Source organism: Boleophthalmus pectinirostris, unplaced genomic scaffold, assembly GCF_026225935.1.
Source record: "Boleophthalmus pectinirostris isolate CB_2022bp ecotype Guang Dong unplaced genomic scaffold, ASM2622593v1 HiC_scaffold_8, whole genome shotgun sequence".
NCBI lineage: Eukaryota > Metazoa > Chordata > Actinopteri > Gobiiformes > Gobiidae > Boleophthalmus > Boleophthalmus pectinirostris.
Genome location: NW_026571515.1, coordinates 17,025,050 through 17,049,454, shown reverse-complemented (window position 1 = coordinate 17,049,454; position 24,405 = coordinate 17,025,050). Strand labels below are relative to the sequence as shown.

The window sequence follows — 24,405 nt, the reverse complement described above, 5'->3', positions numbered from 1 at the left end:
TTAGGCTATAGTAACTCCCATTGTGGGGTCCGGGGCCCCCTGGGGGGCCTCAGAGGCACCACAGGGGGCTCAATTTTCTTTCAAACTCAGGAAATTGAGTTGAGTTTTAACTTTACATAATGTATTTGCTTCATTTACTACTTGAAATCAGTATTAAGCCAATGGACATTTTGATATGTACTGTTAACAAGTACATTTGAGGGGAAAACATCAAATATTGTTTTGAATTGAGTATGCATTATTATTAGGAGGGCTGTAAATCTTCGGATAAACAGGGGGCCGCGGTTCTGCAGTTTGGGAAAGACTGGGCCCGAAGGAGAGAAACTGAGTCTAGAAGCCAAAAGTAAAACTTAGCGCCACAATGTTTTAGCACACTTTAGCACCTGTGCTGTTTAGCGCAGAGTATAAGAATGTGGATATTGGTGGGTTGGACACCTGCACGAACACACTCCAGTCCAGAGTCCCTGAAGGCGGAACACGTCCTCGTCTCTGTTTCTTGGCTTTCGACCCGCGGATGGAACTTAAACATTTTGATGAGATCATTTTGTTGTGATTGTTATCAGGAATTATCTTCAATTTATCTGTCTCCCGCTCCTCCTGTACTGCCCCCAGCGGCTGCTCCGGGTACTGCATCTCCGGGCGTAATTACAGCTAAATTTTCTTTGTTAGACCAATCTGCTTTCAACAGCAACATCGCAACTGAACTTACATTGCATTAAATAATTTAATAAACACAACATTCAGAACATAGAGTTTTTAATAACCTTTTATTCTGTCCATCAGGTTTTCTAAGTACAATATTACACAGTCCAGTCCAGCCTTTGGGACTCATGTTTTAATGAATATGTTTAAGTGATTAGTGCTCTATACAGTTGAATAAAAGCATACATTGCACACATGCAGACAGTACATCATTAACCTAAACAACATCAAGTTAATTCAAGATGTCCTCCACCATTGGCCAGCAATGTCATAATTGTAACAAATTTGTCTTTTTCTCTATAAGAACACTTTAGGCCACAGGCTTTGCTGAATACTTTTACTTTCAAGTAGTTTCACAGTTAAACCTATTCTACAACTAATTGTATAAAGCTTTTTTTTTTTGTTTAACTTAATGGCATAGTGGTGCAAAATTTACTTGAGAAAGGATCGGTATTGAGAAGAACCTGAGATTACCAGAGAACAAAAATTTGAGACAAAAACAGAGAATGATTTAAACAATTGGACATAACTGCAAGGCCGAAACATATCTTCATCGTCCTGTAACTTTTTGTTGCTGCTACGCTGACTATTGACCCATATTACACTATTTTTTGATTTATGTTATAATGTTTCCTCATCACAAACATACCTGGAGTTGTGTTTTGTATCAGTCACACACATTTAACACACAAATCCTGCATATTTAGGCTGAGTTCTTCTCTCAAATAGAAAACAATGTTCCATCTTGCACCTTCACTAGAATCATCTGGATCATTTCAGACCTGGAGCTGCCAATCTCTATTACAGAAAATGTAAAAGAAGCTGTTAACTTGAAAACTACTGCATCATGACAAGGTGGAACAGAGCATAGTGAGTTTTGGAGATGTAGACAGACTAACAATAAAGATTTACTCAAACAAAACACAACTCCAGGTCTGTTTTTGAAGAGGTGACAACATTATAACATGGCTTAAAGCTCACTAGAGTCCATTTTGCATAATATAGGACCTTTAAGAGATCTGAATTTCTCATTCCCAAGCATTAGTTGTTAAAAGTGTTTTCGCGCAAGAAGAGCTCATTGAAAAAAAGGCAAGCATCAACAATAGAGCACAGGGTGACTTTAGCAATTAGAGTCCTTCTGTTGTGTAACACATTACACGCATTAGGTGGTTGGTCTTTCATGCCTCTGAAGTAACACAAGTTGTCATGGTATGTAAAAAAAAATTAATTAAAATTACTACTTAAAAAAACTTTGCATCAGATAAAAACCTAAAAATTAACTGAAGAACATAATTTAGTCTGAAATAAAATTAGATAAATACACTTCCAACCCATCAAAAAAAACAAACTTCTACACACAACAGTACCTAAAGAAAATATTATCAAAAAGGAAAAAACTGTGCAACTGTGCATGGACGCCTCCAAATGTCTGTGCAGAATGGAGAGAAGGCAAATGTTTTTTAAGATTACTTTTTTAAAAATGAGAGTACTGCCAGGCGGTGTGAGACATAAAGGTAACAATCCCATGAAACAGTGCAATCTTAAATCCTTCATGTAGTATTTAAAGGTGCACTGTGTAACTTTTTGGTTTTCTGGTCCATCACCTGCTTGTTTCTATGGATATGTCATTGCTCTTCCTGGAATGTTCCACATTATGACATTAAACAGCTCTGCCATACATTTTTTCAATCAAAAAACAGGCATTCTAAGTGTGAGTGGGATCGCCTCTCCGCAGATCTGACCTGTAACTTGGTCTGGTTTGATCTTCGTGAAGTTAGCAAGGTTTAATGCCATACTGTGAAACATTTCAGACAAAGCAATAACATCTCCACAGAGTAAAGCATTTGACAGAGAACCAGAGAAGTTACACAATGCACTTTTATGCATTTTTCACGCATTTTTCTCTTCTACAAAACTCTTCTCTTCTGTACAAACAAAAACACCAACATTTTTGCGTACTAATCTACAGTATCGATACCACAACTCAAACCTGTATGAACAGAGACTTGATCATTGAACATGTAGAGACTTAAGTATTCTGATCACAGAGCGTTGAAAACAAATAGCAGCACTTGGACACATGTGAGCATAAAATGTACAGGTATTTACTCTTTTTTATGTAAAACAATCATGTCATGTTTAATCTTGGCTTCAGAATATGTGTGTAAAACTGTTCAGATTGTCATAATGTCTGGTTCATGGAGGTCTTCATTGTCACCTTCTGTACATTCACTGTAGTCATTTCACATACGCTCTTAAGTTAGTGGTTTTTGCATTGTTCCACTCCACCATTTTTTCTCAACATAGACGTTTCTTCACTTGCACTAGGTCCTGTTTGTGACTTCCGTTTCCACTTAAAACACTGTTGTATGAGCACGCTTTGACTGAGAGGTGATGAGAGGAGCAGGTCAGCACCATGGTTCTCTCTGAGCTCTGCCCCGGGCCAGACTGTCTGCCCTCTGCCACGCACTCTTCATCAGGGCCAGAGCCTCGCCACAGCGCTTCTGAACTGACAGGTCTGAGAGCACTGTCTGCGGAAGGTCCACCTATACATGAAGACAAATTGTGATTGAAAGCAATGAAAAAATTATACAGATAAAAAAAATAATATATACCATTTGTCAACATTATAGAAAATTTACATCTTTGAGCTTTTAACCATATTATACCCATAGGCTGTATAAAGAAGTGGACTAAGGGAGTGTGACGTCACCCACAGCGTTCAGCTCCAGTCATGAAGCTCACGAGGCCAGCAGTTATAGGGGCAAATTTCGAGCCAACTTCCAAATTAGGAATAGGAATTTATTTAGAGGAGTAGAAAAAGTTAATATGAATATTTTAAGACTGAAATACCAAGGCTCACTGCAGCAGTTACAGAGAGAGGGGTCCAGTTATATAAACAGTCTATGATTATACCTCATAAAAAACATACCCGGAGCCTATAAGCCCATAAACCCTCATCAGACTCATTTTACCTCAAATTGTTTTCTCTTGTTTTATTTGTTAAAGGGCCACTAAACACCAAATCTTTTTTTTTTCTACTGATTAGCTGTGTAAATGGGTCTAAAATAGAAATGTATATCTATCAAACTTTTGGATGAAAAGCCGTGTCTGTAACGGCCTCTTTAGGATCAACTAGGGCAAGTACATTTGAATTTCTGGGTTGGACTAACAGCTGGCAATGAGTCAGATACAGGTTATGACATGAGGAGCCCCTCTCAGCCCGCCCCAACCTGGCAGCGCTGGTCACTGCGATGTGCGTTGTGTCTGGAGGAAAGGGAAACGGTGTGATGCGAGCACAAATGTCTGCGGTTTCAAAGTCTTGAGTGTATTGGGCCACGCCATGCGAGATTTTTGTGGCTGTCAGTCGGCTGTCAATCATCACTCCAAATGACTGTGGTGGATCTACCCAGCCATCACATTTATCCATATCGTAAATAAAGGGAATTAAAACTACAAGAAAGCTTAACGTGTTCTTTAAATTGTTATTACTGCAAAAGTGAAATGTGGACATATCAGCTTTTTCTGCTGATGAGAAAATGTAATCTTTCATTCATTCAGGAGCGGTTCAATATAGAGCAGAGTGAAACTGAAACAGGCTCTACATTTTCTGCTCATGAATGCATCCACTGTTTTCAAGCACTGTACCTGGTAAATGTCTTTCCAGGCCTTGTTGAGAGTTTGAAGCAGACGATCTCTCTCCTCACAACCACTGAAGTACAAAACCCAGGAAGGGAGAAACTGGCTCCGATCTGCAGCAAATTCCTACCACAAAAAAAAAAAGGCAAAATAAGTCCTCTTCATACAACAAAATGTTCAACAAAGCTCAATGCACTTGTGGTTAGAGATAAACTGATATACTGATGCAATATTTGGACTTTTAGCGCACTGGCTATAGATGTTGAATCTCCAGCACAGGCCGATGGTTTGTTTTGGTTTGTTGCATAAAAAAATACACACAAAGCTTTAATACAACTATATAACTGCACAAAGTAAGACTCAACAGATTTCTTTAAGGTTTGTGGTAAAAAGGGCTGTGCTTAAATGCGTAGTATAATCAAAATCAGCACAAAAATATCTGCAGAGTTCGGTATCGGCCATGAAAAAACCCCTTTCAGTCGATCTCTACTTGTGACCAGCCAAAAGTATAAATAAATCTGCTCACAATGACGCAGTACTCTTTGTTGGCCTCTAGGCTGACCGCTTTGACGTCGCAGAGCTCAGCACTGCCCAGAGAGCGGAAGAAGCTGGTCTGACAGTCCTGATGACACGTCAGCAGCTTCTGGTCTGTGAGCACCAAACAACAGGGGATACAGGGGGTGGGGGCAACTCCCTGAGGAATCACCTGGAGAAGAGCGCAGAACATTTTTTTTAATCACGTGTGCAGATTTTTATTGCAGACAAAGTACAGGTATATTTTTGATGGGGAAACAACATTATAACAGCAATATATTTGTATTATATTTAATTTATTGGTCCATACCCCTTTGGACACAGACTGGCAGAGCAGCTGCATCCACTCAGCCATGTCTTGCTCATTACTGGCACTGAGCTCCAGCGGGGGGCGCTCTGTCAGTATAACCTGGAATGCATGAGGGCGCTCGGTGCTGTTAGACCGCCGGCAGCCTCCACAGTGTTCCCCTCTGCACCAAACAGAACATCCACAGATCAAAATAAATTATATATAATATTAAGACACAAAATCACACAGAGGTGAGTCAGCCTTACCCCATGGTCACAGACTGCAGAGGGGTCAAGTCGTTCTTCTCAGAGTACAGATAAAGAACCCCATTGCTATAAAGATAAAAGCACATTAGTGTATATATAAAACATTAGGGGTGGAATAAGAAACAGCTCCCCCTAGACAACATTTAGACATAAATAATACATATTAAAGATACTTTTTGGCCACACAATTTCTTATGTTTTTTCTTATGTCATTTTTGCTGAAATTGTAGCACTACTTTTTTTGAACTCCAGCTTCTCAAAACTCCCCAGCGTAAATCTTGTTCTCCAAACCAAATGTAAACATAATTTTCTAGATGTGAGCCTAATTATGTGGCAGTTTTGTATTGCAAAATCTTGCCCATCCTTAGAAACCATCCTTATAAAACAAAATTGCCTTGCACAAAATCAAAACTATAGATTCAATTGTAAATTAAGTTCATTACATAAAGATCTTGAAGGTGCACTGTGCAATTTTTCTGGTGAAGGGTCTGCCATTTGCTTGTCTCCATGGAGATATTATTACTTTGCCTTGAATGTTCCATGGTAAGGCATTAAATATCTACATCTGGGATTTATTAATTGCTCAAAAATACAATAATTCCTTCTGTGAATAGGGACGACTCGCCACAGATCTGAATTGTAATGTAACCTGTTTGTCTCCCTCGTGACAGATAGGTTTAATCTATACTGTGCAACATTCTAGACAAAGCAATAACATTTCCATGGAGACAAGCAGGTGGTGGACCCTCCACTAGAAATGTTACTCAGTGCACCTTAACCAATCAAAGCACTGTGATAAACTCACAGCCCCACCTGAGAACGAGGTAGCAGCTCTTCCACAGCTCTTTACCCAGATAGGTGGTGCCAGCCTTGTACTGCACTGTGCCCTCTTTGATGCTGGTGGAGGATCTGGAACCGGGGGACTGGAGGGGGGACAGGCAGGTGTCCAAGGGGTCTTCCCAGTGGACCAGAGAATACAGGTGGATGCATACCTCCGCCACCTGCACAGACGAGTGCTGCAGTCAAACCAAATATCATCAAACTGGGGGTGTTCTACATGTATTTCTAGCACAAAATGGATCTAAAGAATACATTTTCAGGAGCCTGTAATCAATATGAGCATTCATGGTCTTGTTTCAGTGTTTGAATTTCAGCTATAAAGGTAAGAGTGACTATAATGTGACTGTAATGTTATTTCAGAGGGACTTGTTTAGCGTCATAAAATGTTGTGTTGTAAGCTCCACCTATCTCAGTTTTGCTCAGATTGTGTTAAAATAAAGTTCATAAAGTCTAATAAATCCTCAGACAGAGCAGAGCCTACAGTTAGCATCCCACCTCCATCGTTTTCAGACTTTGAGTGGTCCGAAAAACATTAGCCCTTACCTCGCAGTGAGACTCCTGAGCCACAAACTTTGTCAGAGCCAGTTTTTCCATGGTGGCGTCAGTCAGCACAGCGGGGTACGGGGGCTCTCGGCATCCCTTCACCATGGACGACTTCAGTACTGATAACAGCCAGCTACATGAGGAAAATATAACAATACAGTCTGTCAAATTTAAACTCACTGTCAGTAGTGATGCCAAGGTTGGTGACAAACAAGTGAACGTGGATGCCAAATCTGTGCTTTATCATTTGTGGCTTTTATCCAGAGTTAAACTTTTTTTTTTATATAATTTGAACAAGTCGTGCTCAGTTTTATCTCTTCTTGTTTAAACTATAATGTACTTTTCTCTGTTATTTGCCACGTACTTTCCAGCTTACAGTTGGTCAAAAATTCTGCTGTGTATCTTTTAACTGGAATCAAAAAAATGAAAGAACCCTAATTTTAGTATTGTTGCATTTAATTCAGTTCATTTCAGAGCTGATTTTGAGATTTTATCATTTATTTTTTAAGCTTTAAATGGAATGGCCCCACGGTAGCCAACATCTCTAATCGAAATTTACACCCTCGCTGTTTTAAATCTCGTCTTAAAGGTGCATTGTGTTACTGGTGGAGGGTCAAATGCTTTTCACCATAGAGATGTTATTGCTTTGTCTGGAATGTTTCACAGTATGGCATTAAACCTTTCTATTTTCATGGAGATCAAACCAAAGGTCAGATCTGTGGAGACATAACCCCGCTCACATTCAGAATGCCTGTTTTTCTATGTATTTTTGAGCTTTAAAACCACCTGTAATTGAATAAATGTAAGGTAGCTGCTTAATGTCAATACTGCAGAATATTCTAGGCCAAGCAGTGACATCTCCGTAGAAACAAGAAGGTGACGGACCCTCCACCAGAAAAGTTACACAATGCACCTTGAAGACCCGCTTTTATTCTCTGGCTTTTAACACCGCGTGAACTGTGTGAGTTGTGTGTCTTTTATTTATTTGTATTTATTTTACTTATTCATTGCCATATATAATTTTATGGTTTTCCTTTTATTTGATATTATTCTAGTTTTATTGCTTTAGGGCTGGTAGATATTTTTGTTTTAGCAATTATACCTTTTGTTGTTTTCTTCTTATGATCTCTGTGCAGCATTTTGGAAACTGCTTTGTTTTTAAAATGTGCAATATAAATAAAGTGGATTTGAATACGAGGCAAACTGAGACATTACCCTATGGAACATTATAGACTGGGGAATTTTTACACATACAGTAATTTGTATGTGAAGCTATTTATTTCACAACATTAACAGTAGCAGCATTGTACTGCAGTTTCTTACTGCTTGTTTTTCTCTCCTGAAGGCCTTACTTAAAGGTCTGGTCTGGTCTGGTCTGTCACCTGCTTGTCTCTATGGACAAGTTATTGCTTTGCCTGAAATGTTACACTGTATAGCATTAAACTCTAACATTTATTTCTTCACAGAGGGGGTTGCCTCTAGACAGACCTGACCTGTAACATGGCTTGGTAATGTCTCCATGGATACTTTTTTGAAATACTATAGTAGAATATTCCGGCCCAAAGCAGTAACATCTCCATGGATACAAACAGGTGGTGGACCCTCTGCCAGTAAAGTTACACAGTGCACCTTTAACATAACATGCCCTCCATTCTTATGTTTTCAGCATATAATTCTTTTGGGAAACCAGGTTTAGTCAAACATGCACTGTGTAACTTTTTGCTAGGGGTCCTTTACCTGCTTGTTTCTATGGATATGTCATTGCTCTGGAATGTTCCACAGTGTGGCATTAAACAAATCATCTTGCATTTATTCAATTACAGGTGGTTTCTGACTGTGAGAGGGGTCACCTCTCCACAGATCTGACCTGTAACTTGGTCTGGTTTGGTCTCCATGCAGATAGAAAGGCTTAATACCATACTGTGAAACATTCCAGACAAAGCAATAACATTTCTATGGAGAAAAGCATTTGACGGATCCTTGACCAGAAAAGTTACACACTGCACCTTTAACTAACTAAAGGTTAGATACAGGAGATATTTGTATTAACTATTCTTTGTTCATCTTCTGTTTTGATAGCTCATAAAATACAAGCTCCAATAACTCCAATAATTACTACAATAGGAATTATATGGAAGAGTAGAGACGTACATAGTGAGAGAAGCATCAGCTGTGTCCAAGAGAAACTTTCTTCTTCTGTTCATACAAACCAAAGTCATTGTTTGTTGATCTAGACCCACCTACAATAAAACACAACAAAGAGATATTGATGATACAAGCCAAAAAACAACACTTTCCTGGCAGATCTAAAATTAAACATCTTAAAAGTTGCGCAACTCTTCAGGTTGGGGGTCCGTCACCTGCTTTTCTCCATGGAGATGTTATTGCTTTTCCTGGAATGTTCCATGTTATGACATTAAACATATCCATCTAACATTTATTCATTATATTATTATGTGGCCATATTGGCTTGTAAAAGCCTGATCCCATCAGATCTCAAAAGCTAAGCAAGGCTGGGCCTGGGTAGTACTTGGATGGGAGACCACTGGGAAAATCAGGTGCCACAGGGGGGCGCCAGTCACAACTGTCATTGTGTCTTTAGGCAAGACACTTCACCCACATTGCCTAGTATGAAAGTGGTGTGTGTGTGAGTGATGGCGGTGGTCGGAGGGACTGATGGCGCCGATTGGCATGGCAGCAGTGCCTCTTGTAAGTCTGCCCCAGGGCAGCTGTGATTCCTTCAAATAGAATTGCATCTCCACAGATCCGACCCGTAATATAGCCAATAGTTGTCTCCCTTGAGATGGGTTTAATCTCTACCGTTGAACTTTTTAGACAAAGCAATAAGATCTTAATGGAGACAAGCAAATGATGAAGCCTCCACCAGAAAAGTTGCACAATGCATCTTTAAATACATGAAACTTAAATTTATAACGTATAATATGCGACTTACAGAAATATAATCTAGCTCGTTGTATGAAACAGCATCTTCAACTGTATATGGCTTCTCTGCTGCACCTAGAAATAAAAGGGGACAAAGAAAACATGTCATGTGTTTTAAAGGCCTCAGTCACAATAACAAAGTCTGAATCATGATATATTGCTACAGAGAAATATTGTGATAAATGATAATATTGAAAAAAAGCTACTGACACAAAAGCAGGATAAAACCAGTAAACTTTCCATTCCATTCCATTTTCTTCCGCTTATCCGGGGCCGGGTCGCGGAGGCAGCAGGCTAAGCAGGGACTCCCAGACTTCCCTTTCCACACACACGTCCTCCAGCTCTTCCGGGGGGACCCCGAGGCGTTCCCAGGCCAGCCGAGAGACATAGTAACTCCAGCGTGTCCTGGGTCTTCCCGGGGCCTCCTCCCGGTGGGACATGCCCAGAACACCTCCCGAGGGAGGCGTCCAAGAGGCATCCGGAACAGATGCCCGAGTCACCTCAGCTGGCTCCTCTCAACGTGAAGGAGCAGTGGCTCTACTCCGAGCTCCGAGCCAGTAACTTATTTTTATATATTGTATCATTAAAAGGCCTGAGCATAATGATCCATTAAGTAGTCAAAATTCCTCCCAGCGGGAGGAGGACACGGGGAAGACCCAGGACACGCTGGAGGGACTATGTCTCTCGGCTGGCCTGGGAATGCCTCGGGGTCCCCCCGGAGGAGCTGGAGGATGTGTCTGGGGTGAAGGAAGTCTGGGAGTCCCTGCTTAGACTGTTGCCCCCATGACCCTGCCCCGAATAAGCGGAAGAAAATGGAAGGATGGATGTCTGAATTTGTGTACTGTTGTCCACACACCCTTTCGGAGCAGGTAGATGTAACAGTCAGTGAGGAGCAAGAAGAGGGGCTGCAGGTCTCCCTCCATGTGACCAGTACTCATCCTCACCATCTGTACAAACACAAATAAAAAAGTTAGGGACAGTGCAAAATTTCTTCAAAGAAACTGACCAGCCTAATGATACTTTGCAGCGACATCACTCTGGGGGTGTTCTACATGTATGTGTACTGGCCGAACTGTTCAGAAGTTACCATGGTGACACAATACACATGTTATAACTTAAGATAGTCTGAACATTCAGGAAAAATTTAAAAAATTTATTTAAACAAAACATTTTCAGAAGCCTGTGATACGAGTGTTCATGATTCTTTTTAGGAGTTTGATCTTCAACAAAAAGGGGAGCATGAATAACTGCACACAAATCATCTCACCTGCTGTAGTTCCAATTAAGTCAGTTCTTTCTGGTTAGATTATGTTAAAACAAAGCTCAGATTAAGTCTAATTTGAGTAACAGAGAGCAGTGCCTTCAGTTAGTGTCACACCCCCAGGGAATATTAATGCTGTAAAGTATCAATATGTCAAAATCTATATTTGTCAAACAAAGCCTAAGAACCAAGCTGTGGTCTGGACAAGTAAGTGGCATTTAGTACTTGCACCAAACAATGATTTACTTGCCTTAAACAGCTGCTCTTCATTTTCTCTGAACACATGGATCATCAGTAAGAGCAAGTGGTTGTTGTCAACTCTGAAGGTGAAACAAGAACAGAAAATATTATACAAGCAATGAATAACATCCTCATATTTTTGGAATGTATTTATGTCCAGTTCTTACTTAAACTCCGCTGGATGTGTCACCTCAGAGGGGCTCAGCTGCTGCTCTGCCTGTCCATCTCTTTCTTCACTGGTTGCCTCCTGGTTCAACTGGAGCCCCGGTCCTTCTCCCTCTCCCCCTTTTGCCGCTCCTTCATCTTCATGGCCACCTTGGAACAGTCTGTGGCTCGCTTTGCTGTGAAGTGTCATGGCTGCCACCACCGCTGGGAGCAGACTCTGGACTGTGGGGGGCAGAGAAGCTCTCCTCTGAAGGTTCAGTGAAAGTCTGGAGATAGGGGCTCGTAAGAGGGCTTGTGGTGGAATCTCCAAGGTGTTGGGTCAGGGGGCTCGCCCGCTGAATCCTCCAGAAAGGGCTGCTGCGATGTGGGCTCCACCGCACGCCCTGAGTCAGCCTGGCTCCTCCTCCAAGTGCTCCCAGCTCTCATCCTGATCCAGAGCCCCATTGAGCCTGTCCATAACATCACGCAGAGGCTGTCCCACACTGTCCATGGAGGTATCCGCCATCTTTGGCAATCGCAGTAGCTCCTCATCCTCCCGAAGCTCAGTTCCTGCTCTGCTCCTCCTCTCTCCTTCACTGTCCATGGTGCAGTCTGTGCTGTCCTGGAGGCCCAGCTCCATGTTCTCAGAGGACACAGAGTTATGGATGCTACTGCTGGAGTCTGTGGAGCCTTTTCCTCTGCGCTTCTTGGCTGGTTTTCTTCTTCTGGCCATCCTGAAATATGACAAATAGCTATTAGTTAAACAACACAGATCTGACCTGCAGCTTGGTCTGGTTTGGTCTTCATGAAGAAAGAAAGGTTTAATACCATACTGTGAAACATTCCAGACAAAGTAATAACACCTCCATGGTGAAATGCATTTAAAGGACCATCCACCAGAAAAGTTACACAATGCACCTTTAAGGCATAGAGAGAAACAGTACCTGATGACCTCCAGCTCGTTGCTATTGATGTCTGTATCATCCTCGTGGGCTGTGCTGTTCTGACGGCTGGGCACGTGTACAGGGGTGACATCTACAGAGGTGTTGGTGGTCGTGTCTGAGTCTTCATTGAAGGGGTTATGTCTGGATGTGGGGCTGTGAGGAGAAGGATGCGTCCCAGATTTGACTACACATGAGGAGACCACCACAGTATCACTGACGACGGTCTGAGGGTCTGATCCTCCGGAGTGAGGGCAGCTAGCCTGGTCTGTCAGATCACCTTCTGGCACATAAAAAGCACAGAGTTAATCCTACACACCCTCACATTTACCAGTAGTTTGGTTAAAGCTGTTTCATACAAGAATAGAGTATATCTGGATCAGCAGCACATTGACAGTGTTACAGGTCTGTTAATGCGGTTAAACATCTTCACAGCTTTAGTTACAGCGGCACTAGTCAAAACTCAAACTCCAGATTTAATCACAGACTGCTCTTTTCTTCAAAGAATGAAATAAAAAAATCACAAGGCCAAACAGCATTATTAAGGCATTTTTGTCAATTATAACTCGACGCTCAGAAGTATAAAAAAATCTAAAATAATCACTACCAAGTTGTTAAAAATCAAATCAACTTCATTAAGCTTGTTATAACTTAGGTCTTATTGCTTAAATCAATGTTTTTTATTTATAGAGGAGACTATGAAGACTCTGTCATCATGGTCAACTTTCTGCCATTATAGTCTAAAACAGGCTGAGCATTGAATATGAGCATTTGAACAGTTGCATTATTATAAATATATAGAAGTAAACATGTTTAATACTTGTTAATCAGTCATTTTAATTAGTAGAAGTTATATAATTAGTTATATATAGTTATATAATTTGTCTAAAAATGTATTCAATAGAATTATTCAAAAAAGGTACCACCACAGTTTCGTATAAAAGTGTGCGAAACAGGGCTAAACAATACCAAGGGAAGTAATACATTCCAAGTATGAGAAAAATGTTCAGAGTAAATCTCCATATTGAACCTTGACCAGTGCCACGCATTACAGCAAAGACTTTAGGAAAACAGTACCAGAAATAAGAGGTCAGCACCACAGAAGCACTGAGTCTTTCTGTCAATGGCATTTACAGCATCCACTGTGTTATTACATGCAAAAACATTCAACAACATTTTATATTCACTAAACAAGCAACCACTCCTGCCCTATGACCCAATCCTTACATTTATCATATTTTCACAAAGTCATTATATTGTTTACATTCAGCAAAAAAATTCAGAAGGAAATGTGAAATGTGCAAAACAACAACAACAAACAACAAGTATAAAACCCCGCATAAAGGGACGAAAAGCCATGCATGAGAGAGACCAGAGAGCACAGGACAGAAACAGAAATGGTTCACCCATGTCCCACCTTCCCAGTCTGCACTTGGCAATGACTGCAACACGGGGAAGATGTCAGCAAAATCATAATCTATAAAGGGAGGAATGAACAAAGGACTCATTGAAAATAAAACAGAAAATGGAGGACACATGAATGTATGTAAACATAAGTGTTCAGATGCGGCACCAACAGAAATTGATAAGGTGAGCTTTTTCGTTCTCTTTGTATTAGAGCATTCCTTGATGGAGAAAACTCTGATATGTTTTACCATTACTGCCAAAACTTTGTTAATCATTATTATTATTGTTAATCATTATTATTGATTACATGTTGTGTCAATTCCAGTGGTGGTAAAAGCAGTACTGTACTTAAGTATACATTTTAGATATCTCTACCTTACTTAATTAGATTTTACTTTACTACTTGAGAGCAGGTATCTGTATTTTCTACTTCACCACATTGTTGAACAAAAACTGAAAAGTAAATGTATTTTTTATCATAGTTTGAAACTTGCTGAAAAGGCTGAACAGTTTATTTTTAACATGTTCATAATTTGAGCAAATACAATTTTACAAATAAAAACATCTAGAAAAAATAGTTTCTGTTAAACAACATTCTGCAGAAATCTGTATCAAAATCACTACATTTGAAGCCTTATAAGACCTCAAAATATGTACTACATACTTTTACTTTTTACTCTTTATGTTATTTAACATTTTTAACAGGTACTAGATTTTATTCATGTGATACTTTTACTTGTATTTAGTATTAGTATTTATTATTAGTATTTAGTATGTTTTTGCTCTGGTATCTGCACTTTTACTAAGTAACAAAATTTAGTATTTCTTCCACCACTGGTTGATTAATACACTGGGATGATCATTTCTGAATACAGTTTATTAAGTCAACAGGACAAACAGTAAAAATACCTTCACTGGAGGGGGCGATGGCGCTGTCGTCCCACTCTAAATTAGTGGAATTGAGTGAAGTGAAGGAGTGCAAAGAGATGCTGTCTGAGCTGGGAAGTCTCTCCTCAAAGTCCAGCAGGTTATGTGGTTTGTAGTACTCAGGCATGTACGGAGCCACATCCAGGTACGGGACATCCTGAAGCAGTTTACACATCAAATATTTGTACAGCACATGACAGCTGTGATAAGGGATGTAACAATAACTGAAATATCGTGATATCGTATCGTCAAAAATCTCAAATATATCAAGGGTCATCACAATATATCAAATTTCAATTCTCTTTGCGAAAATAGGCTCTGTGTACAGCCCACTAGTTAGCTTACTGTAAAATAAACAACCAAACAACCAACAAAATCTATTAAAATAAAGACTACTCAACTATTTTTATATGTAAAATACTTAAATGTATGGCATTGTTATTTTTATATGCCTCAAAATTAGCATTAGCATTAGCATTGAGACACAAACATCTTCACTTTCTAAACACAGACGCTCAAGTATTAATTTTATTCGTGTACTACTTTTGTTAGATCAATCCTCAGCTCCCTGTTCACTGCCTTATCTTTAAATATTTATTCATTTTAGCACGACTCATAAAAAACCTCATAAAGATAAAATTGAACAGGAAGTAGTTACGCCAACACTGTGGTTGCCGGGCGCTGTTGTGCACAGAGCATATTCATTTGGGAACTACATAGACCATGAGCCTTTGCTGTTTCAGCACAAATTACATAAAAAAATAACTTGTATTTTGTTATGAAGCATCTTAATTCTTTGCATTATGACAGAACCAAAGCCTTGTCAATGCATTTAAGGAGGAAAAAGGAGCATATTCACAATTTTGCTAAGATAAATATCGTACAGTGAGATTTGGATATCATTACATCCTTAGTTGGGATTGAGTGATGTGGATGCTCACCAGCTCCAGGTTGAAGCGGATAAACTCCAGTCCAGATACCAGAGTAAGGAACAGGGCCAGGTGGTCATCGCTGCACACCAGGGCATTCCTACAGCACACAGAACATTTGATGTTAGCACTTTGACACAATATGGAGTTAATATGACTGACTGAAATTCAGGAACATGACTAGGCCTCAACCTCCTTCTCCTCCCTTGAACCACAGCTCACCTCAATCACTCCTCTAATTACCCAGAAGCCTATTTGTACCAGCCAATCCCATCAAAACATTTTGTCTGAGTTATCTCAGCCCCACACTCCTACCCCCTCTCTTGTTTGTCTTTCAGCCATAAGACATCTGCAAAGGGGGGTCCTGTATCAGCTGCTCTGACCAACTGAGACATAGCCCCCATCCTGAGTCTCTACCTCATAACATCATATTATCCATCAGTCAGTTTCTTCTTTGCATATTGTTGTGGCGTGGTCATTGCTAGTGAAGTAATCTCATAGTAAAGCCTGGTTGTATTTTTTGTTTTGTTTAATAATGCCAAAATTCCAAGGAAGGTAAACAAGTTATATCTTACTTGAAATAATACTTGTGTAGTAAAGCCTGGTTCTCCTGGAAGAGACGCAGGTAGCTTTCTAGAGAGCTTTCACTCAGTGCCAAGTACAGCCATGCACGACCTATAAATAGAAAAGCACGTTAACTCACAATCTACGAATATAACAACAAAGGTTTAGTGTGTGTAATCAAGGCAGGACTGGGTGATAGGACTATTTAAAAATCATGATATGACCATGTGATTCTGTGCCATTTTGTTGATATCATCATAGCCTCTATATCTCTGTTTTATGCAGCTCCATGTGGGATCTAACTTATCTCAGAGAAGTAGATTGGATTTGTCTCCTCTGATGGCATGACTTGAATCATGATAAAGCCTAAACTGTGACCTTCACCCCTTCTTGAGTGGATTCTGGCTCTACAGACTTGAACATTATCTGCAAATGGATGTGAGTCAGTCCATCCATGGGAGTGAGAGTCTCCTTCACTGTAATTCCCCATGAGTTTTTTTTCTTTGTTGAGAAGGACTGACAGTAATGCATTTTTTGTTTCCCATGAATATTGGTTAATGGAATTTTCCCCCTCTTTCTTCCCCTCAATTTTGTAAAGCCCAATTTTTATTTACTTATTCAATATTTTATCAGGTAAGTCAAGTGAGAACAGCTTCTCATTTGCTACGACAACCCAACTAAGGAGCAGCATAATACAGCACAAACTGTAAAAATAAAAATACACTGAAACGAATGCTACCCCAGAGTTACCATGTAGCTATTAAGGAATAATAATAATAATGCCCAATTTGCTTTTAGTAACAGCTTCTTCTCACAAGTTGCACTTTGAACTTTAATGTAGCACCTTGATATTTTGATATTTATCTTGTTTATTTCACAGTATATCATGTGTAATGTTTGTTCATGTGGTTGTTTTTTTTGTCTCATGGTGCACTTTGAGCTTTTTGCACATGTTTTTCGAATGTGACTTTTAACTACATATGGCAAGTAAAATAACTTAACCAAAACCATTCTGTTTTTTTAGACACACATGATCTTACTTCTGCCGAGGTTGGTGGCGATGTGCTGGAGCTCCTCTATCTGCCTCACGGCCTCTCTCCGGGTGAAGTGAAGGACGAGGACCCAGTATCCCGAGGAAATGTCCTGGAGGCTGCATTTAGAAAACACAAGACACAGGACCAAAATATAAATGCTGACTGCGGATAATGAGGACATGACCTTTGATCCTGATTAGTTTGACCCTTGAATGCCTGATAAAAGTTCTGGGAAAATACAATAGGAAGATACAGCACGGTTAATAGTCATTTCTTCAAAACTACTTTACTTGCTGATATAAACAAACAGATATATGAAACATAGAATGTAAAATCTTATTCATATACTAGTGTAAATCTATAACAGTGGACTATCAACAACAACAAAATGTCCTTATACATTGTTTATATTTCTTATGGCTTGCTATTTGGCATGATATTATCAGCTGAAAGAAGATGGAGTAAGCTGACCAGGCTAATCAGTCTCTCTTATGTTTATCTTTTTCCATCTTGGTGAAGAGCTGTCAAGCCTAAAAGCAAGCAATCCTTGTAAAAGTACGCTACTAAAACATTAGCAAAAGTGAGAAAGCTAAGCGTTCTAACAGTTTTATTAAAATTTAAAAATATTAAATAAACAACCTCTTAAAATTCTAAATAAATTACTATATTAAAATAAAAACTACCTGATTATTTTTATATGTTGAATACTTCAGTTAGTGGTGTTGTTTTACTATTTATTATGCCTCAACTTTAGCATTAGCACTGAAAACATAAACATAAACAAACATCTCTCTTTCTTAACACAGAAGTGTCCACTATTGAAGTAATCATTTTATTTGTGTACTTTTTACCATACGGTCTGAGACATTCACCCACAGCTTCCCGTTCTCTGCCTTATGTTTAAATATTTATTAGAGCCCGACCGATATGGATTTTGCTGTGGCCGATATGAAACCGATATAATGTAAGTTGGAGCTGCCGATAGCCGATATAATCGCCGATATATTTAGTGATGTAAAAATTCACTGTAAATGTTGAATTGTTTAAAAAACTTAGGTTTGGCTCTGGTGGATTTTAAATTGGGTTTATTTAGGCAACATTTATTGTTATTCTGCCTCTTTACATCAAATTTACAGACAGTAGTTCGGCTTAATGGCATTTTTGCATCACATTCTAGACACTAGTGATGGGTATTCCAGTTCTTTTTAGAGAACCGGCTCTTTTGGCTCGGCTCACTAAAAGCTGCTGGTTCTTTTGGCTCCCAAGCGGCTCTTCAGATTGTTTTGTTGCAAGCAGGACTAAAGGACGTCTAAAGCAGGACTGAATCAGGACTGAACCAGGTCTAAACCAGGACTGAAAAAGGACTAAACCGGGACTTATTTATTTTATGCTAAACTACAGTCAAATATGCTCGGTTTTTTTTATAATTTTTATTTTTTTAATCCTACGTACACGCAAATTTCTCAAAGTTTCGTTTTTAGCCGCTGCCGCTGTCAAACCACGAATCTGCACGCGGCGTGAAGAGAAAAAAAGTGAGAGAAAGAGAAAACACGGCTCCCAATAAGGATCAGGCTCCCGTCGTTCCCTTTAAAGAGCCGGTTCTAAGAGTCATTTCGTTCGCGACGGACCCATAACTAGTAAAGAAAGTAGCGCTATTAGCCTTTAGCCGTAAATACGTGCGCGCCGCGGTAATTAATTATATGCGCAAATGTCATAATTCACACGTCTGTTCACAGCTCATTTACATATCAGTGCAGGTCCAGTAGCAAATATACGGCCAATATAGTCACTTTAGAACAGACCAATAGAAAACAGTCTGTTTATGTGCGGGAGCTACAGCAGCTAACCCATAACAAATGACAAAAACTAGCTTCAGAGTCGACCTATTTCCAACACTTACGGCTCATACAGGCTCCTCCTCACATCACAAATCTGCACTAATAAATGTCCTTTTAATCCAGACTCAAACCGATTGTCCGTAAAAAGAATATAATCTCAGTGTTTGGATCTGTGTCTGCAGGTGTAAACAAACACACGTGAGTGACGCGACTCTGTGGTGTGTTCAGGGACAGTACGGACACAGACAAATGACTCCGTAGATAAATACTGATGTCGAGCCACATATTAGGACATTTATCTGTTTGTAAATTGGATTAAATGAACAGAATGTAGAGAGTCTAAGCTTTATAACGAGGTATAACATGCCCACGTGAAATATCGGCCCCTATCAGCAAGCATATCGGCCGATAGCCGATATGCCCAAAGTTGCCCATATCAACCGATAATATCGGCCAACCGATATATCGGTCGGGCTCTAAAATTTATTCATTACAGCTCGATTTGGAAAAAAACTCAGAGACAAAATTGGACAGGAAGTAGTGACGCTTACAGTGATGTTGCCAGGTGCTATGCACAAAGCTTATTCCCCACAGACAACTCTTGAAACATTGAACAATGAAGAGCAATTCCAGAGCTCCAGAAAATTATTTAAAAGTTCAGTTGGAAATATAAAAGGCGCACAATCCAAAGCTCAGATGCTGTATACTGGGGATGTAACAATAACTGAAATATCTCAATATTGTATCATCAAAAGTCTCTCAATAATATCGTGGGCCATCACAATATATATCAAATCTCAAGTGTCGTTACTTAAACTCATTGTTATGGGGCAGCAATAGCTAACAGAAACACAGGGCACTACATAGACCATGATCCTTTGCTCTGTTTCAGTCCAATTTACTTCACTTTTAAATCTTAACTCTTTGGTTTATGACAGAACCAAAGGCATTTTTAAAGGAAAAAAGTAGTATATTCACAATTTTGTTAGCAATATTATTAACAAAATATTGCAATAAATAATATTCTGTGCGATTCAAATCATGAAAATACCATATCAAGACATTTGGACATCATTCCATCCCTACCGTACTAGACTGGATGAGGGTTTATTCATTATTAGTTTTTTTGGCGCAACTAAAAGAAAACAGTGGCCTATAATGACTTCTTGAGAATATTACTAAAAGTCCCGAGGTTCTGTAGTGCCAGTGAAATGTTTGTTAACTGTGGCGTGAGATCCTATGTTGTCAGGATTAGATATTGTATTTATTCATCCGTGTGTGTGTAGAGTAGGCATGGAATGATATTGAAATTTGGTGTCATGATTATCAAGGCCAAAATAATTGCGATTAACAATAATATCACAACCATTATTAAAGTTGCTGACAGTTTAAAATGTTTATGGATAGTAATATGCTTTCTTATAACTGAAAACAACAATGATCTAGCAAAGAACTTTATGTTTATGTAGCGTTTTTCTGCACACTCTGGTGATATCTTACAGAACAATATTTACTGTGATATTTTGTGTAGGCTAACAAAACTGTAAATATGTTCTGTCACAATGCAAATAATTAAGATGTAAGACTGTTTAATACCATCATGTCATCATGTAGATTGGACTGAAAAAAAAACTTGTAAACTTGTAATTTCATATATTGTGATGACCCACGATATTATTGTGACTTTTCACAATACAATATCATGAAATTTTGGTTATTGTTACATCCCTGTTTACTTACTATGAAACAGATATTGTTCATTCTTAATAAAGACTGAATTGAACTGAATTTGTCCAGGTTACAGCAGTCACAGTGGCCTTGGCTCTTACCCGTAAAGCAGAGCATGGTCAATGTGTTCACACAATCTCTGGAGGACACGGTCGTGATTCCGTATCGCAGGAGTCTCATCTTCACAGGCCGCGAAGTAACTCTGCAACTGCATAAACACAGTATCTCAATGGGACAGTTTTCATTTGTGTAAAAAGCACATGAACCATCCTTTTGTGGTTTGATTTTATTATTTTTCTGGATATTTCAAAAGGAAATACTGGTTTATAACAAAATCAGGATTTAGCAATACATTATTTAATCAGAATGAAACAATATTTAGCCACAGAAGTTACTTATTCAACCATTTACAGCTCAGATCTTATCATAATACATAAAAATAGCAAAAAATCTTCCCCCCAATTGCAAAGAAAATGTACACACAGTAAATATTAAGCTCCAAGCTATAGAGCCACAAATACAAAGTACATATAGAACATATAGTCTGATTATCAGTAGCTGTCCTGAGTCTTGCACTTGCAGTTTCTTAGAAGACTTTCAGTATCTCAGTGCAAATTAAGATAGGGAACCACGTTCATCTGATATTACACATTGATGAGACACATGACTAAAGGATCTATGTCAGAAGTTACAAGTCATCTCTGTTTTACTCATACAAAAGCTACAATCATTTTCACCTTGCAGAGATTAAACCACAGTTGTTGAGTCATTTCTTTAAATATATGGCATTTAGATCCCGTGACCAACAGCATGGCACATGACTAAAGTGTATACTAAGCATGTTTTCTTAAATGAAAGTAAACAGCTGGTAGGCAACACAAGCTTAACACAATAAACAACAAAGGCTGCAATATGGAAACAGTTAAGGATAAGGAAGTTGGAGCAAGACCAGTCTGAAGTAATGCTGTCGGTCAGGTTTGAAGTTTCTTAAAGGGCCAGTATTAGACTATTTTCTGTTCTATGTTATAATGTTGTTTCCTCATTACAAACATACCCAGAGTTGTGTTTTGTTTCATTCACACATGTTTAATTAACACACAAATCCTCTGACACTTTGTAATGTCAAGTGGTAATATAGGAAGTGCTCCACTCTGTTTTTAAATTTCATACACCTTCATTTGTAAGATTTCAGCGCTGGAATTGCCCATCTCTACTAAGCCAAATTAAAAGGTAGCTGTTAACTTGAAAACTACCATTACACCACATCACAAGGTGGAACAGAGCATTTTGGGCTTTGGAATGTAGACAGACGAATAATGTAGGGTTAGTCAAACATGTGTGAATGATACTAAACTCAACTCTATGTTTTTGATGAGGTAACCACATTATAACATGGCTTAATGCTCACAGGAGTCAGTTGTGGTGTAATATACGACCATTAGAAAAAGTTGCATGCACATCCAGCACACAGTGAATTGGAAACAACTTGAACTGACAGCTGTACTTCTTTTTGGTCTGTCTTTAAAAGTGTGTGCAAGAGTGCAGTTGCTCTAGCTGTTCTTTACGGCCACTGGCATCTAGGGCTGGGTATCATTACATAGTTGCCGATAAGATGCATACCTCGATACATAGGCCACAAGACGACACATATCTCGATACAGTGCACTTTCGATTCAATATGATATATTTCAAATCAATTCGATACGGTTCAATAAAATAATGGCTAAATAATGACTATGATACTAAAAGTCTTTGTTAAACCACTTCTTGTGCAAAGCACACCCATTTTACTCATCAAAACAGTGAAAATGTCAAATGTGTTGGATAAACACATAACTAACACTAAACAAACAACAAAACTGTAGTGTTATAACAAAGTAACTGAGTAAAACACACCAAAAAATACTCTTGGCAATATATCGATACAGCAGCCCACGATATCGATACTGTATCATCACATTAGGCAATACGATATATCAATATTTCAATGTTTTTGCACACCCCTACTGGCATCCACCCTTAACAAACACTTTACAATAACTTCTAGGCAAAGAAATAAGGGACAGGAGGAAACTGGACAAACTACTCTCCATCCTGGACACTCCTGCTCACCCACTGCACCAGACAATAGAGGGACAGAGGAGCTCATTCTCCAACAGGTTCCTACAGTAGTCCTACAGAACTACATTCATACCATGCTCCATACAACTGTACAACAATTCACACTTATTTTATTAGATTTATTGTGATGTGTGAGCTACTGTGTCCAAATAATTTCCCTTATGGATCAATAAAGTTTATCTAAGTCTAAGAAAACTGCAAAGAGTGGAGCTAGGTTTTGTCATAAGGCCGTGAAAGACTTTGCAATGCCCTATAGCGTAGTACTTGAAAGTTGTGCTTCTAGTGAGACATTGATATGAGACACGAGTGAAGCTCTTTACTGCCAACCCACACGTTTATTGCTTATTATTATATTTGCATTTATGCTGATCTGCACGTACCTTTTTGACAGACAAAGAGATGTTTTCCAGTATGCGGTCCTTCACTTTCAGCTGATCCATCACTGGGCTGTTGTTGGCTGGGCTGTACACTGTCAGCTGACTCTATAGCTCTTGTTTTGCTAACGCGGTTCCCACTTTTTGTCTTTGCTACGTGAAACAAGCGTGTCTCCCCATCCAGACAGCTCCGTCATTAAGTGTTACGATGCCGTCTGCTTGTCATGCGTGCATTCCCCGTCCCAAAGCCCCGCTAACACGCCGTGATCATGTTGATGTTGATGTCCTGTACGCAGCGATAGCATATGCCGCTCAAACCCAGTCACTCCGCAGCGGAAATTAGCTAGCATTAGCCACTGGATCTGTTCAAGCCCTGGGAAAGTTAGTTTAAATGTCACGATGGTCCAGCCTAAAGTGATGAAAAGACAGCTCTTTAATAGTTTCGGCTACTCCCCCATGTGTTTACAGATCGGAGAAACAGAGGCGAACTTGATCAATAAGCTGTTGTGACTTTTGCGCTAGCCGCTCCGGACAGTCCAGCGACGCACTGACGTCACTGCGAGCTTTTTGTCGTGATCTAAAAAAAAATTATAAAAATTTAAAAAACATAAATTAATTAATATAAATAACTATATAAATAAAATAATAAACAGAATAAAATAAATAAAATATAATAAAATATAACCACATTACCATAACCATTAAATAATATAACCACATGAAGTTAACCTATATCGTCATTTTAAATTATTTGGACACCGTAGCTCACTTATTTAGTTCTTTAGTTTAGTCTAGTTTAGTATTTATTTATTTATTTATTTTATTTTATTTTTTTATTTACATCAACCTTAACGGGAGAGATGCATTCTACCAGGTTGTAGCACCAGTGCTAATTTCCACCTGTAGTCCTGGGCAGGTTCATTGATTAATTGTATTTAATTGACCTTAGCTGTCAGCTATTCTTCCTGGAGACCTATGTAGCATGTTTTTGGTCATCACAATATAATAACAAAGAGTAAAAATCTAAATGGTAATAATAATTCTAAACAAGTAGCAAAAAAGGATAGCAAGAGAAGGATGTCAAATAAGGCATAATTATATAAATGTACCGGTATATGTACAAGTCAAAATGAAATAAAAA

General features: G+C 39.0%; 1 protein-coding gene and 1 pseudogene across 1 annotated transcript; one reads left to right on the top strand and one right to left on the bottom strand.

The window, feature by feature from the left end:
- Positions 1-750: 750 nt before the first annotated feature.
- Positions 751-23,806, bottom strand: plekhm2 (pleckstrin homology domain containing, family M (with RUN domain) member 2). Its single transcript, XM_020922347.2, is given in 23 exon segments — positions 751-3,248; positions 4,351-4,467; positions 4,868-5,047; positions 5,186-5,345; positions 5,431-5,496; positions 6,244-6,431; positions 6,814-6,946; positions 8,965-9,053; positions 9,767-9,831; positions 10,613-10,703; positions 11,268-11,337; positions 11,425-11,576; positions 11,578-11,736; positions 11,738-11,819; positions 11,821-12,135; positions 12,346-12,625; positions 13,760-13,819; positions 14,659-14,833; positions 15,618-15,705; positions 16,181-16,280; positions 17,210-17,319; positions 20,871-20,977; positions 23,271-23,806. Coding segments are annotated over 23 exon segments (2,985 nt in total). The 5' UTR covers positions 23,331-23,806; the 3' UTR covers positions 751-3,110.
- Positions 9,266-9,383, top strand: LOC129412457 (5S ribosomal RNA; annotated as a pseudogene).
- Positions 23,807-24,405: the final 599 nt, after the last annotated feature.